At 33.8% G+C, this 16,751-nt stretch overlaps 1 protein-coding gene across 1 annotated transcript in view; it reads right to left on the bottom strand.

Moving 5' to 3' along the window:
• Nucleotides 1–16,751, bottom strand: part of LOC143256470 (prolyl endopeptidase FAP-like) — a 172,589-nt gene that overhangs the window by 64,082 nt on the left and 91,756 nt on the right. Inside the window, exon 2 of the mRNA XM_076513755.1 lies at nt 1,623–1,737. Within this exon, the coding sequence (XP_076369870.1) occupies nt 1,623–1,737 (115 nt within the window). The remainder of the gene's footprint in view (nt 1–1,622; nt 1,738–16,751) is intronic.

The following is a 16,751-nucleotide window of genomic DNA, read 5'->3' on the forward strand; positions in this document are numbered from 1 at the left end:
TAACAGTGAAATAATTTTCCAGCTTTATAACTTAAACAAATGTTTAATTAAATATTACAAGAAAGTTTATGTGTTACTACTCACGTAATAAAAGTAAATAACGTTTGTTTTGGATTCAAAACTTCACAATTTTTACCACAACGAGTTTCAAGTAATCGCAATGATGTTTCTAGGTTTATCTATTCACTCTGAAAATTATTTTTTTTTTGAAGAACAGTTCTACTATTTCGTAAGTAGAAAGATTATTTTTAATTACCCTTGACGCCAGTGCATCAGATCCGCGTGTGACATATTCATAATGTCATATCTGCACCCTCAGAATATAAGAAATAAAGTTCTCCGTGATGGGAAACGGAGACGAAAGGAGAAAATCTTGACCCTTATTGCAAATTTACGTGCACACAGGATAAAAAGTTCGCAAAGCTGGATGTTCCACATCGCGTAATAAAAAGTGTTTCCTGTATCATTCAAGCAAGAGATTTTTATAGTATTATACAGATATCTCGCATCAGTTTTAAACTGAAGTAAGATTCTATAAAAAAAAACACGTTACATCAGACATAGTCTAAAGAAAAAGTGTAAAAAATAACCCTACACAGCGAGATGTCACATAGCCTAGAAACAGTGAAATAATTAATTACAATCGTTTATTTCCACTTGTGGCTCAGCTGTAAACTTGGGGACGTACAGTGCTAATATTTAGGGTTCACTACATTGTTCAGTTTTGCCTTTAAAATAAATATTTATTTAATGGTTTTTCCTTTACAAATACACATACAACATTTTCATGTTCTATGAATATACTTTGCAATAGAATATTGCAGCATTTTGGAAAACGAAATAAATTAACACAAGATGCAAGTTCACAGCAAAGGAAGGAAACTGTAATACAATATAATGGTTGGTTTGTTGTTATGAGCAAATCCACACAAATTGCTTGCTATGTGTGCTGAGCTCACGACGAGTATCAAAAACCGGGTTTCGAGCGTTGTAATCTTTCAGACCTCTCACTGAGCCACTAAGGGAGGGGGAAGAATAGAGCTGCAAAAACGTTATGTGGTATTGCAGTGGACTATACATCTTAAACCCCAAACACATTCATTGCTTGAAGGTCTGTGTCGAAACGAGGTTGATGACGAAGGTTTGCTTGTTCGTTTTTGAATTTCGTGTAAAGCTACTCGAGGGCTATCTGCGCTAACTGTCCCTAATTTAACAGTGTAAGACAAGAGGGAAGGCAGCTAGTCATCACCACTCACCGCCAACTCTTGGGATACTCTTTTACCAACGAATAGTGGGATTGACCCTCACATTATAACGCCCCCACGGCTGAAAGAACACGCATGTTTGGTGCGACGATGATGCGAACTCGCGACACTCAGATTACGTGTCGAACGCCTTAACCCACCTGGCCATGCCGGGCCTTGATTGGAAGTAAACAAACAAACCGATATGAACTTTTATATATGTAAAACAAAAATCACTCGAATATTCTAGAAAGCTCCTGAAGCGTCATAATTTTATAAATTTTAACAGTATTAACAAATTTAAAAAAATTCAAGAACATATTTTTTCTATTTAGATTTATCTTTGGTCTCTCGAAAGTTGAGATTAAAAGAATCTACCTGGACTGAGCAAAAACACCGTTGTCACAATGAGTGCACAGACGATAACAATCACTAGAAGAGCTATTACGATTCCACGCCAATTCCTTCCATCATGTCTTGAAGACACCAGTTCCTGAAATATGTACGTATGGTACGTAAAGTACAGATAAATTAAAAGCCTATTTTCTGTGAATTATATTGTTATTAAATTGAAATATGAGACATGCTTAGGCCTCTTTACAACAAATGAACTAGCAATATCAGATAATAGATGCTTTATTAATTGTCTATAACATGAATGATCATTTAAGGATTTCACTTTATTTGTCAGATATTAGGTTAGCCCGTTGTCAGTTAAAGGTTTTTCTGATACTTAGTCGTATAAACATAAACTGTGTAGTTAGTTGTTAGGCTTAGGATTCTTCTACAGTAGGTATCTGTGACCTGTTGGAGGTAACTTGGAACGAAATAAATGAAGAGCACTCACTTCACTTCCTTCTAAAATAATATATATATATATATATATACGGAACTAGTTAAAAGTATGCATAACAACTCTTTGATACTATAGAGACCACAGGCATATCATAAACATTGCACAGTTCCATTCTTTTTGTCAAAAGTACACTTAGAACTATTCAATTACTTCATAAGTACAGTTGACAAGCGGAACTATTTGTTTCATTTACTATCACCAAACTATTCAAGCATTGTTCACTCACATTTCATCGAGTATTCTACACTTCTAAAATGTAAGCTCGTTTTTGTATTTAGGCCTACTTCCAATAAACGTCTGCTTTTCGCATATAGGCCTACTTCTAAATACTCCCCTACATTTTGTCAAATCCCAAGTTGACGAAATAAACTATTTTTCTTATCACTTTTATCAGTTAGTTCCTCACTCTAATATATATCAACCAGTAGGCCTTCTTTCTCTGTCTGAACAACTTTTTTACGTGACTTTGTTTCTCGCCTGTTTTGTCTTTGTCTGTCTGCTGTTTCACGTCCACCTGATACAATTTATCCACACTGCTGGCCAAAATCTTAAGGTCAATGAACATAAAGAAAAAATATGCATTTTGCGTTGTTAGACTCAACCACTTATCTGAGTAGAGCTTCGAAAGATGAAAATAAGAAAAGGGAAAATAAATATAAAAAACTTTTTTAGCATTTAATAGGGAAAATGTGAGCACTATGAAATTAGCCTAAATACTAGCTGGTCAAAATAAATTTCTCGCAACTTTGTATAATCTCGACATCAATGAGTCACAAACACAACGTACAACTCTTTCTGATACACGTAAATAAATTTCCCGTAACATTTAGTTTAAAATAATTATCTCTAAACAGTTATAAAATATTCACACACAAAATAAATAAATTAATAATACCTACATTAAACAGACTTCTATATCTTGTCAATATTCAACTGAATCTTTATTCAACATAAAAAATACGCATTCAACAAGGGGAAAAAAAAGTGTAATACCAAGAAAAAGTTACAACGTTTGAGAATGAAATAAAACTATTTATCCAAAGAATTTTGCAATTAACCTAGAAAAGTTATATCAATTCCAGAAATAAAAGCTATTTATATGTTACCCGATGTTCATGGTGTTTCCTCTTAAATAATAACTCCAGTAATATTAATAAGGAATGTGTTTAAATTGATCACATAAATATATATATACATACATACTTTTAGATGCTATGAGTACATGTTTTACAATACAGTAGGTATTTTTCTGGTACTGGTATCCCTTATTATAGGGACAACACAAGAATAACATCTGGGTATGCTGAACGACTCTTCTTTTCACATTATGCCAGTACTGGTTTCTGGCTAATGCAACTTACACTGATTGAACTTTAACGGGAGGAACATATTTATTTGTATAATAAATTAGTTATAGGTCACTAGTGTTTCTCACCGAAGGCATCAACAGAGATGCACTGTTGGGATACTAGTATTTTCTCATCAGGGACAATAGAAAAGACGTATGGCTGTAGCAATACTATTTATCAAGAGAAATAAAATAAATCGTTTATTGTCGCGACATTGGTATTTCTCACTAGGGACAACACCAGAGATCCATTGTTGTGATACTATTGTTTATTTTACCACCAGAGATAGCACAATAGATGTATCGTTGTCACATTTATATTTCTCACCAGGGACAACACCAGAGATCTATTGTTGTGATACTATTGTTTATTTTACCACCAGAGACAGCACAATAGATGTATCGTTGTCATATTTATATTTCTCACCAGGGACAACACCAGAGATCCATTGTTGTGATACTATTGTTTATTTTACCACCAGAGATAGCACAATAGATTTATCGTCGTCACTTTTATATTTCTCGCCAGGGACAACACCAGAGATTCATTGTTGTGATACAAGTATTTTCTCATCAGGCATAACACAATAGATCTATTGTTGTCGTCGTTTTAGTTTTAACTAGAGACACTGTAAATAATTAATACACTAGATAAAAATTGAGTTTGGCTTGCCAGTATGAACTAACAAAATATTTAGATGAAATTTGGAGAATTGCCACAATAATGTTTTATTTTTACAGACTATTCGTAGTCTCTTATAAATGGAATGTGCACGAGGCCCGTCCAATGGAGAAGGAATATTGACTGTAACTTCGAATATGATATAATATACTTATCTTCATGAAATATATTAATATTTTAGTAAAATGTATAGGTTTGTTGTACAAAAAAGCAGATATGTTTTAAAGGTATTTGTACTAGAGATATCTGTGAATTGACGACCTAAGTTTGACTCAGACTCTGAAACTCGAAGCACAAGATTATATTCACTTAAGGTTTAAAGCAACTTTTGTCCTTCGTATGATTTTAATAATTCTTAAAACCTATAAAATACGTACCTGCAATCTTTGTTCTCAGTGTTCCTATATGTTGTATTTGGTATTTACTCTCTTTACTATGATATGTTAGTAAATCAGTAATTTAAGGTAAGAATAGTTGATAAATCTGACGTCAAATGCACAGTATCATGTTGAATGGCATTCTGTAGAAGTTCATTAGGATGGCTAACTTACTGTGTTTTTTTTTAAGACTCTTTGCGTTTTCTGGAAAATAAATATGAGGAAAGAGTTAAAGCACGTGTTTTCTTACGCCATCTCTTCTCTCTAAGCTGATTTATATTTATAAATTGAGGTAATCCTCTTTGTCCGGGTTATGAACTAAAAGAAAGTGTGGGGATGTTATGATAAATGATATAAAAATCCTAACTTTCACAAATTTATAACATAACACGTTATTACAGTACTCATTACTACCTCACCAAAGTTTTTGTATAAGATGTAGTGACTCAATATGTGTATACTTAAAAGACGGTGTACACTCTGTGATGGTCAGGATGACTTTGTAGGAAGAGGTAGCGGAATACCGTGGCGGGGGGAAGCTTTCTGTTACCCACTTTAAACACTCAACTCTTAATGTTCTTTCACAGTGTTTTAAGTGATTAATTAATTGACGGTTATTGATTGCAGAAGTGCCTTACGATCCGAAATTGAAAGGTCACAGGTCGAACTAGGAAGCGGTCATAACTCAAGAAGTAGCTCATTATAGCAGTCTTATGGTGGCTGTTGTTTTTTGTCAAAATACACTTTAAATTTAAAAGATTGTCCAATAGTTCCTAAACATAAGCATAATGTTTCAACAGAGTTTATGTAATAAATTTTCAGAATTTCGAAAATAAACTGCACATAATTTAAAGATATTCGGAAAATTGTGTTAAAGATAAAAAAAGCAGTGAATGGTAAAAATCCTTTGCCAAAAACAAGCAAATAACAACAGTTTGTCAGAAGATGTAACTTTCGTTTGGAACACATTCTTCAATTATTTCGCTGAAATTTTAATATACGGCAAACATTCTTATTTCATAACAATTGTAATTTAAATTATGACCATCAACTTTATACCTAAGGCCGTTTAGGATACTTATTTTACAGATTCAGTCTCAAACGTATGGTGATTATTACACTATGTAACAAAACTTTTACTTTATCTTGTTCCTGGACAGAAAGTGTTATTTCCCAATTGCTTAAGCCTAAAATAAATGGAAAAGACCTATTTTTCTCTTCAAACATTACTTTTGTGACCTGGGAGAGTATAATGAAAACATGATGGGAGACTATATTATATTTGGGAGCTGATACGTGAAAGTGATTTACATTACAGTCGCAAATCTCGAAAACCACTCACTTCTAAACATTTTTGTATAACTTTAGTATAAATACATGTAAATCGTGATTCATACGTTGTTTTATTCAATCCTCATGTAAATGTAAATGTGTAAATTTGCCCGTTTTAACACAGAAAATAGGTTAATTTCTAAATTTCATCACCCAGGTCACAAAAGCAAAGTTTGAAGGGAATAATGACCATTTTCTGTACTTTTACAACATAAGCAATTAATAAATAACACATACTATCCAGGAACAAAATTTGTGTTACATAGTGTAATAGGAAGTACTAGTTGTATTTTTTTATCTAAACATTATCAATTCGAAGCTTAAATCACTAAAATCCGAGGTTCGATTCAGCTTACTTTGTAGCTTTCCGTTTAAAAAACCAACAATTTCGAGGTAAAGTTCAATAACGTACCATCCAGTAACAAAATTTGTGTTATTACAATAAGACAATAAAAATTCATGTTTCTTCCAAATGTAAATAAAAAGTAGAGAATATTATGTTAATTTGGACTTTAAGAGGAGAGAAATAGTCTGATCTGTTTATCGAAGTGAAAACGTAAAGCTTCTGAATGGGAAACAGCTAGCTGAGGGCGAAAGAAAAGTTATTTTAGTTGACGAACAAGTCACGTTATTTAAAGGAACAACATTAAACTCGAGAAAAACACGTTCAAATACTAATTCTCCCTGTGATACACATAAGGCAATTAATGTTTCTACTCGGCTTGTTCCAAAATATTTATAAGAGATTGAAAGTGCTAATGAAACAACACTTTTAACTCACTGATGTAGAAAATTAGCTGCACTTAAATATATGTTGAAGTCCTGCATAGCAAAGTGGTTAAGGCACTCGACTTGTAATCGGAGGGTCGTCACATATAACGCCCAATCCCACTATTCGTTGATGAAAGTGTAGCCCAAGAGTTGACAGCGGGTAGTGATAACTAATGCTTGAATATCTTAATGACGAAATCGAACATCAGTTGCTCGAGCAAACGAAAATAAACAGGGAGAATGAACTGCTTGAAAATTGTGACTATAATTTACAGAAAGTCAAGTTCCTGAAGAAGTCGTTAACTAAAACAGAAGGCACCTACATCAAGACTGTTAATAAACAATGAGCCGGACGTGGCCTAGTGTACCAGTCTATGGACCCGAATGTTTATGGCTCTTCTACGGTTCCTGAAAAATAAAATCACTCTTCGCACGTTGGGGACGCGTTATAAGAGTGACTGTCAAATCTAACTGGTGGTGGATGTTATTAGCTAGCTGTCTTCACCATAGTCTAAGGGTTAAAAATGGAGGATGGGTATCGTATATAACCCTTCTATTGCTGTGCGCGAATATCTGAAACAAAGAAAACTTTAAACTGACTAGCACAGGTAGCCCATTGTAGAGCTTTGTGTTTAATTTCAAACAACACAGGGAATTTAAATTGTTAACTAAACGCTGGATCACTTTCTAAGATAGGTACTCTTGTCTAGGAGATGATAAAGATTTTAAAAGACATAAAAAGTTAAGGTCTCTCCTGTTTCAACTCCTTTAGTAGAATGTTATAACAACTATAAAAATATCAGTTTTCTCCTTTTTTAAGCAACTCTCCAATCGGTTTTGATAGAAGTCATGAATTAATTTGTTAACCTCGACAGCATGCTCCTGCTGCAGTTAGAGGTTACAGTTTCAAGTCCTGTTTGTAATTTATTCCCACTTTACTTTCCCCTTTTAGGTCCACTAATTTTATTTATATCAAGAACTGGTTCATAACAACTTTAAAAATAACAAATTGCTGTTAATTTTTTGGCAAACAATTAGATTTTAAAAACAAATTTTGTTTTTTACTGGCAGTATACAACCTGCTTTCTTTGCTTCTTTCAGACTATTCATTCCCTCTCACATCTCTTGGTCTCCTTCTTTTTTCTTTTCATTGAACTACTATCATTTATTTTTTCTTGCTTACCCTGCACCTGAGACTGACCAAAGGCCAGTAGCTTTCACACACTCTCTCATCTTCAACTAATGTTATGTCACACCTGTCTTCTTAACATACCTTGCGTTTCAAGTTTGATTCGATGTTCTTAGACAACTCTTCAACTTTCTACATAGCTCGATACCAACGTATGTTATACAAACGTTGCTGATAAAGTTAATCTGGATAGATTAATTCATAGTGTTAAATAATTTGTAACATAATTACATCTGTTTATTCATTGGGTGATATACTTGGACCATAGTGTTAAGTTTAATAATGAAAATTAATAAATCTATTCACACTCTTGTAGACTTGGGTCAGGTTCTTATGCCTCTTATAAGAGTTAACCCCACCCTCACAATGGCACAGCAGTATGTCTGCTGACTTACAACTCTAGAAACTGGGTTTCATTACCGTAGGTGGGCACAGTACAGACAGCTCATTCTGTAGTTTGTGTTCAACTTCAAACAACAACAATATAAAAGTTAAATTACAGCGAGTTATGTTACGGTGTTATTACTATTCCATGAGATTCTTTAGATTTGCTTGAATATCCCAGAAATATAATGTTGATACGAACGATTCTTCACACTGGAGTCTTTTAAAGCCTTTGGTAGTTCACTGAAACAAAGTCTAATTCTAAAACTGAAACTCATTTTGTCTTTCATCAAAATTGATAAGTAACGTTTAGAGGATTTGGCATGGCTTCATAGTTAGGGCACTTGAATGATAGTCTGAGGGCTTTTTAACAATATTGATAAGTGCCATTTAGAGAACTTGGCGTGGTCTGGTGGTTAGGGTACTTGAATGAAAGTCTGAGGAACTTTTCAACAATTTTGATAAGTACCATTTAGAGGGCTTGACACAGCCTGGAGTTTAGGACAGTTGACTTATAATCTGAGAAGGCTTTCAACAATTTTGGAAAGTACCATTTAAAAGGTTTAGCATGGCCTGGTGGTTAGGACACTTGACTTACAATCTCAGGAGGCTTTCAACAATTTTGGTAAGTACCATTTAAAAGGTTTAGCATGGCCTGGTGGTTAGCACACTTGACTTATAATCTCAGGAGGCTTTCAACAATTTTGGTAAGCAATATTTAAAAGGTTTAGCATGGCCTGGTGGTTAGGATACTTGACTTATAATCTCAGGAGGCTTTCAACAATTTTGGTAATATTTAAAAGGTTTAGCATGGCCTGGTGGTTAGGACACTTGACTTATAATCTCAGGAGGCTTTCAACAATTTTGGTAAGTAATATTTAAAAGGTTTAGCATGGCTTGGTGGTTAGGACACTTGACTTATAATCTCAGGAGGCTTTCAACAATTTTGGTAAGTACTATTTAAAAGGTTCAGCATGGCCTGGTGGATAGGACACTTGACTTAATTTGAAGACTGCGAGCTCAATTTTCTTCCCTCAATATGCTCGCCTTTTCTGCCTTGAAGGCGTTATAACGTTTGGTCAATTTTACTATTCGTTGGTAAAAACAGTTAGCAAACAGCACCTATAGCCATTCTTAGGTTTCTCTTGTGTGATCGAATTGAGAAATTTTATCCAAGTTTTTGAGGAATGTAGGAATAATTCAATAATTTATTGGACATTTAATAAACGTTCAACTGTATAACATATTGTACTAGACTTCTCTGAAGAAATACAACAGTTTTTATTTGGTTCCAATTCCAACAACGTATTTACATGATTTTCAGGAGTCGTTCTCGTGATGTTGGCTTTTAATAAAACAGCATCTTAACAAATTGTATAGTTACATAGATAACTGTTTCAGGTTACTTCTTCTAACGTCAAAACTTGTTAATAATAGCTAGAAAACTTGTGTTTATAATTAACTGTTATAGATCACTTCTGGTGGCTCAGAGATAAGTTGAAGGGCTTTTAAAGTTTAGGCTTCGAAACCAGTGTTGGTCATGTCAGAGCGTTGTTTAGTGTTGTGCTTAACTGAAAACAAAACTTGCTAAACCTGAACTCATAAACCTTTAATAAACAGAGCACTCTCTTAGCTTACTCTATTTACATCTGATTGGTTAATTTGCCCGGAATATAAATTCGAGAGTTATTGGTTCGCGTCCGGGTACCATCCTCCAACCTTGTCACAAAAAGCAGCTCAGACATTGGTGATGGGTGCTGTTGGCTTTCTTTTTAGGTTGTCGTTTTAAAACTAGGACGACTACCTGCTGACCTTTCTCGTGTATCTTTGCGCGAAAATTCTAAAGCAAACTGGTTACGTCTTTGTTATCCTCTCTTAAATACGTCAAACTTTATTTATACATAAATTAGGGCCTTTTGATCGAAATTATGTTACAAAATAAAAGCACGACATGCTATTGGATAACAACTTTAGAGTTTCGCAGTGACGTGTATTCTATCACGTGACTTATAAAATGTGACCTTAATTACAAGCATTGTTTCAGCCACTGAGAATGGAAATTGTACTTTCAAAATAAATTTACGTCATATTATTGGAACTTTGGACTCAACCTGAATTAATAACGTAACACAAGAAGGTTTTAAGAACATTTTCAAAAAAAATTATTATTTTATTACAATAGGCGTACTAATCGTTAAAAGTTAACTTTCATATTTTCCGCTAGGATGGAAGTCGATGTTCCTATTATGGTATTTAAAAATAATAATCAAGAACTATTCAAACATCAGTGTATTTCATTGTTTCAATGTGTATGACAGATGTTTAGTTTACGTTACTATGGAAACGGCAGAAATATTAACTCAGACTACTCCCCCCCCCCGAAAAAAAATGGAGACAACCCACAAAAAGAACATTCAAGGCTTTGGAAGAAGTGTTGTTTATGGTGTGTGTTATTAGAAGTGTTGTTCATGGTATGTGTTATTGGAAGTGTTGTTCATGGTATGTGTTATTAAAAGTGTTGTTCATGGTATGTGTTATTGGAAGTGTTGTTCATGGTATGTGTTATTAAAAGTGTTGTTCATGGTATGTGTTATTGGAAGTGTTGTTCATGGTATGTGTTATTAAAAGTGTTGTTCATGGTATGTGTTATTAAAAGTGTTGTTCATGGTATGTGTTATTGGAAGTGTTGTTCATGGTATGTGTTATTAAAAGTGTTGTTCATGGTATGTGTTATTGGAAGTGTTGTTCATGGTATGTGTTATTAAAAGTGTTGTTCATGGTATGTGTTATTGGAAGTGTTGTTCATGGTATGTGTTATTGGAAGTGTTGTTCATGGTATGTGTTATTGAAAGTGTTGTTCATGGTATGTGTTATTGAAAGTGTTGTTCATGGTATGTGTTATTGGAAGTGTTGTTCATGGTATGTGTTATTGGAAGTGTTGTTCATGGTATGTGTTATTAAAGTGTTGTTCATGGTATGTGTTATTGGAAGTGTTGTTCATGGTATGTGTTATTAAAAGTGTTGTTCATGGTATGTGTTATTGGAAGTGTTGTTCATGGTATGTGTTATTGGAAGTGTTGTTCATGGTATGTGTTATTAAAAGTGTTGTTCATGGTATGTGTTATTGGAAGTGTTGTTCATGGTATGTGTTATTGGAAGTGTTGTTCATGGTATGTGTTATTGTGTTGTTCATGGTATGTGTTATTGGTTGTTGTTCATGGTATGTGTTATTGGAAGTGTTGTTCATGGTATGTGTTATTGGAAGTGTTGTTCATGGTATGTGTTATTGGAAGTGTTGTTCATGGTATGTGTTATTGGAAGTGTTGTTCATGGTATGTGTTATTGGAAAGTGTTGTTCATGGTATGTGTTATTGGAAGTGTTGTTCATGGTATGTGTTATTGGAAGTGTTGTTCATGGTATGTGTTATTGGAAGTGTTGTTCATGGTATGTGTTATTAAAAGTGTTGTTCATGGTATGTGTTATTGGAAGTGTTGTTCATGGTATGTGTTATTGGAAGTGTTGTTCATGGTATGTGTTATTGAAAGTGTTGTTCATGGTATGTGTTATTGGAAGTGTTGTTCATGGTATGTGTTATTGTGTTGTTCATGGTATGTGTTATTGTGTTGTTCATGGTATGTGTTATTGGAAGTGTTGTTCATGGTATGTGTTATTGGAAGTGTTGTTCATGGTATGTGTTATTGTGTTATTGGAGTGTTGTTCATGGTATGTGTTATTGGAAGTGTTGTTCATGGTATGTGTTATTGGAAGTGTTGTTCATGGTATGTGTTATTGGATGGTAGTGTTGTTCATGGTATGTGTTATTATGTGTTATTGAAGTGTTGTTCATGGTATGTGTTATTGGAAGTGTTGTTCATGGTATGTGTTATTAAAAGTGTTGTTCATGGTATGTGTTATTGGAAGTGTTGTTCATGGTATGTGTTATTGGAAGTGTTGTTCATGGTATGTGTTATTGGAAGTGTTGTTCATGGTATGTGTTATTGGAAGTGTTGTTCATGGTATGTGTTATTGGAAGTGTTGTTCATGGTATGTGTTATTGGTTAAGTGTTGTTCATGGTATGTGTTATTGGTTGTTCAAGTGTTGTTCATGGTATGTGTTATTGGAAGTGTTGTTCATGGTATGTGTTATTTGTTCATGGTAAGTGTTGTTCATGGTATGTGTTATTGGAAGTGTTGTTCATGGTATGTGTTATTGGAAGTGTTGTTCATGGTATGTGTTATTGTGTTGTGTCAAGTGTTGTTCATGGTATGTGTTATTGGAAGTGTTGTTCATGGTATGTGTTATTGGAAGTGTTGTTCATGGTATGTGTTATTGGAAGTGTTGTTCATGGTATGTGTTATTGGAAGTGTTGTTCATGGTATGTGTTATTGGAAGTGTTGTTCATGGTATGTGTTATGGTATGTGTTATTGGAAGTGTTGTTCATGGTATGTGTTATTGGAAGTGTTGTTCATGGTATGTGTTATTGGAAAGTGTTGTTCATGGTATGTGTTATTGGTGTTGTTCATGGTATTGGAAGTGTTGTTCATGGTATGTGTTATTGGAAGTGTTGTTCATGGTATGTGTTATTGAAAGTGTTGTTCATGGTATGTGTTATTGGAAGTGTTGTTCATGGTATGTGTTATTGGAAGTGTTGTTCATGGTATGTGTTATTAAAAGTGTTGTTCATGGTATGTGTTATTGGAAGTGTTGTTCATGGTATGTGTTATTGGAAGTGTTGTGTATGTGTTCATGTTGTTCATGGTATGTGTTATTGGAAGTGTTGTTCATGGTATGTGTTATTGGAAGTGTTGTTCATGGTATGTGTTATTGGAAGTGTTGTTCATGGTATGTGTTATTGGAAGTGTTGTTCATGGTATGTGTTATTGGAAGTGTTGTTCATGGTATGTGTTATTGGAAGTGTTGTTCATGGTATGTGTTATTAAAGGTTGTTGTTGTTCATGGTATGTGTTATTGGAAGTGTTGTTCATGGTATGTGTTATTGGAAGTGTTGTTCATGGTATGTGTTATTAAAAGTGTTGTTCATGGTATGTGTTATTGGAAGTGTTGTTCATGGTATGTGTTATTGGAAGTGTTGTTCATGGTATGTGTTATTGGAAGTGTTGTTCATGGTATGTGTTATTGGAAGTGTTGTTCATGGTATGTGTTATTGGAAGTGTTGTTCATGGTATGTGTTATTGGAAGTGTTGTTCATGGTATGTGTTATTAAAAGTGTTGTTCATGGTATGTGTTATTGGAAGTGTTGTTCATGGTATGTGTTATTGGAAGTGTTGTTCATGGTATGTGTTATTGGAAGTGTTGTTCATGGTATGTGTTATTGAAAGTGTTGTTCATGGTATGTGTTATTGGAAGTGTTGTTCATGGTATGTGTTATTAAAAGTGTTGTTCATGGTATGTGTTATTGGAAGTGTTGTTCATGGTATGTGTTATTGGAAGTGTTGTTCATGGTATGTGTTATTGGAAGTGTTGTTCATGGTATGTGTTATTGGAAGTGTTGTTCATGGTATGTGTTATTGGAAGTGTTGTTCATGGTATGTGTTATTGGAAGTGTTGTTCATGGTATGTGTTATTAAAAGTGTTGTTCATGGTATGTGTTATTGGGAAGTGTTGTTCATGGTATGTGTTATTGGAAGTGTTGTTCATGGTGTGTTATTGGAAGTGTTGTTCATGGTATGTGTTATTGGAAGTGTTGTTCATGGTATGTGTTATTGGAAGTGTTGTTCATGGTATGTGTTATTAAAAGTGTTGTTCATGGTATGTGTGGAAGTTTGTTCATGGTATGTGTTATTGGAAGTGTTGTTCATGGTATGTGTTATTAAAAGTGTTGTTCATGGTATGTGTTATTGAAGTGTTGTTCATGGTATGTGTTATTGTGTTGATTCAAGTGTTGTTCATGGTATGTGTTATTGGTGGTGTTGTTCATGGTATGTGTTATTAAATGTTGTTCATGGTATGTGTTATTGGAAGTGTTGTTCATGGTATGTGTTATTGGAAGTGTTGTTCATGGTATGTGTTATTGAAGTGTTGTTCATGGTATGTGTTATTGGAAGTGTTGTTCATGGTATGTGTTATTAAAGTGTTGTTCATGGTATGTGTTATTGGAAGTGTTGTTCATGGTATGTGTTATTGGAAGTGTTGTTCATGGTATGTGTTATTAAAAGTGTTGTTCATGGTATGTGTTATTGAAAGTGTTGTTCATGGTATGTGTTATTAAAAGTGTTGTTCATGGTATGTGTTATTGGAAGTGTTGTTCATGGTATGTGTTATTGGAAGTGTTGTTCATGGTATGTGTTATTGGAAGTGTTGTTCATGGTATGTGTTATTGGAAGTGTTGTTCATGGTATGTGTTATTGGAAGTGTTGTTCATGGTATGTGTTATTGAAAGTGTTGTTCATGGTATGTGTTATTGGAAGTGTTGTTCATGGTATGTGTTATTGGAAGTGTTGTTCATGGTATGTGTTATTAAAAGTGTTGTTCATGGTATGTGTTATGGAGGTGTTGTTCATGGTATGTGTTATTGAAAGTGTTGTTAATGGTATGTGTTATTAAGTGTTGTTCATGGTATGTGTGTTGTTGTTCATGGTATGTGTTATTAAAAGTGTTGTTCATGGTATGTGTTATTGGAAGTGTTGTTCATGGTATGTGTTATTGAAAGTGTTGTTCATGGTATGTGTTATTGGAAGTGTTGTTCATGGTATGTGTTATTAAAAGTGTTGTTCATGGTATGTGTTATTGGAAGTGTTGTTCATGGTATGTGTTATTGGAAGTGTTGTTCATGGTATGTGTTATTAAAAGTGTTGTTCATGGTATGTGTTATTGAAAGTGTTGTTAATGGTATGTGTTATTAAAAGTGTTGTTCATGGTATGTGTTATTGGAAGTGTTGTTCATGGTATGTGTTATTAAAAGTGTTGTTCATGGTATGTGTTATTGGAAGTGTTGGTGTGTTATTGGAAGTGTTGTTCATGGTGTGTGTTATTGGAAGTGTTGTTCATGGTATGTGTTATTAAAAGTGTTGTTCATGGTATGTGTTATTGGAAGTGTTGTTCATGGTATGTGTTATTGAAAGTGTTGTTCATGGTATGTGTTATTGAAAGTGTTGTTAATGGTATGTGTTATTGGAAGTGTTGTTCATGGTATGTGTTATTGGAAGTGTTGTTCATGGTATGTGTTATTGAAAGTGTTGTTAATGGTGTGTGTCATTGGAAGTGTTGTTCATGGTATGTGTTATTGGAAGTGTTGTTCATGGTATGTGTTATTGAAAGTGTTGTTCATAGTATGTGTTATTGGAAGTGTTGTTCATGGTATGTGTTATTGAAAGTGTTGTTAATGGTTATTACAGTTATACGTTTATATTATTGAATCACATAACAAATCTATGGACTAATGTTTAATAATTATATCAAGTTAACTGTCTTAGGCCGATTTTTCTAATGACAAAATATTTAAAATAACAGTTAGAAGCCCTGATGTATAGTTAAGGGATGTAAGTTACTTCTAACATCAGAATTTTGGAATAACGTCTACAAGATCTGTTCTATAGTAAACCCTTGTAGGCCATGTCTTTCAACATTAAATCTTTATACTAAAAGCTGGAAGACTTGCGAAGATAACTGTTATAGGTCACTTCTAACGTTTATATTTCAGAATATCAGCTGTAAGAGCTATTGTATTTTATGGTCTTAGCTCACTTGCAATTTACCTCTTTTATGATTTTATTTTATCCTAAAGCTACACTGTTGTGTATGAATATCTGCGCCATGTTCGTTGCGTGGATCAAGCCCCAAACGCGAGCATCGTAAGACACCTCACATTCAGCACTGTGGACAAATGAAACTCACACATTAGATTGATTTTTGGCATTACTTAACAGTCTTCTGCGAAAGTATAATATTTACGTAAACTTTAACACAGAAGAAAGAGTGCAGTTTCTTTTAGAAAGTGTTAAAGGCCTAATCCTAACGTTTCACTTTAATTAGATGTAATATGTGACTTGGATCTACGTCTCGGATTGTGAGTGAAGCTCATTGAAGCTTACAGGATAAATATTTTCTTATAATTAATGTTTTTGACTTCAACTGTAATTAGCTTTTATTTGTACAGTCGTTCACTGCGGAATTTGTGTATTGTTCATAAAGAATCTAACTGTATTTTGTTGGTAGATAGAAAAATAGGCCATACATCCAACAATGTAAATAGATAAATAAATAGACCATTCACTTAACAGGTATTATATAAACTACTGAAATTTTAATAAAACTAATTTCATAAAGCTTTCAAAGTTCTTTATGGCAGTTAGGCCTAACGTTGTAGATACCTGCAGACCTCTAAGTCGCTGCAAGCATATCTAGTTTTATCCATTCGCAGTAACGTAGAAATTTTAATGAGGACTCGCTTTTATGGGATTTTCTTTAACTGACAAAAGACAGAAAAGCAAGAAGAGAAGTTCTTGTATTCAAGTAACAACCATTATGTTCAGATTCTACTGTAAAATAAAGGTAAAACCTTGTTATTAAAGAGCTTCGAAAGTGTAAGCTGTTAGCTAAACCAAT

This window comes from Tachypleus tridentatus, chromosome 7 (genome assembly GCF_004210375.1).
Source record: "Tachypleus tridentatus isolate NWPU-2018 chromosome 7, ASM421037v1, whole genome shotgun sequence".
NCBI lineage: Eukaryota > Metazoa > Arthropoda > Merostomata > Xiphosura > Limulidae > Tachypleus > Tachypleus tridentatus.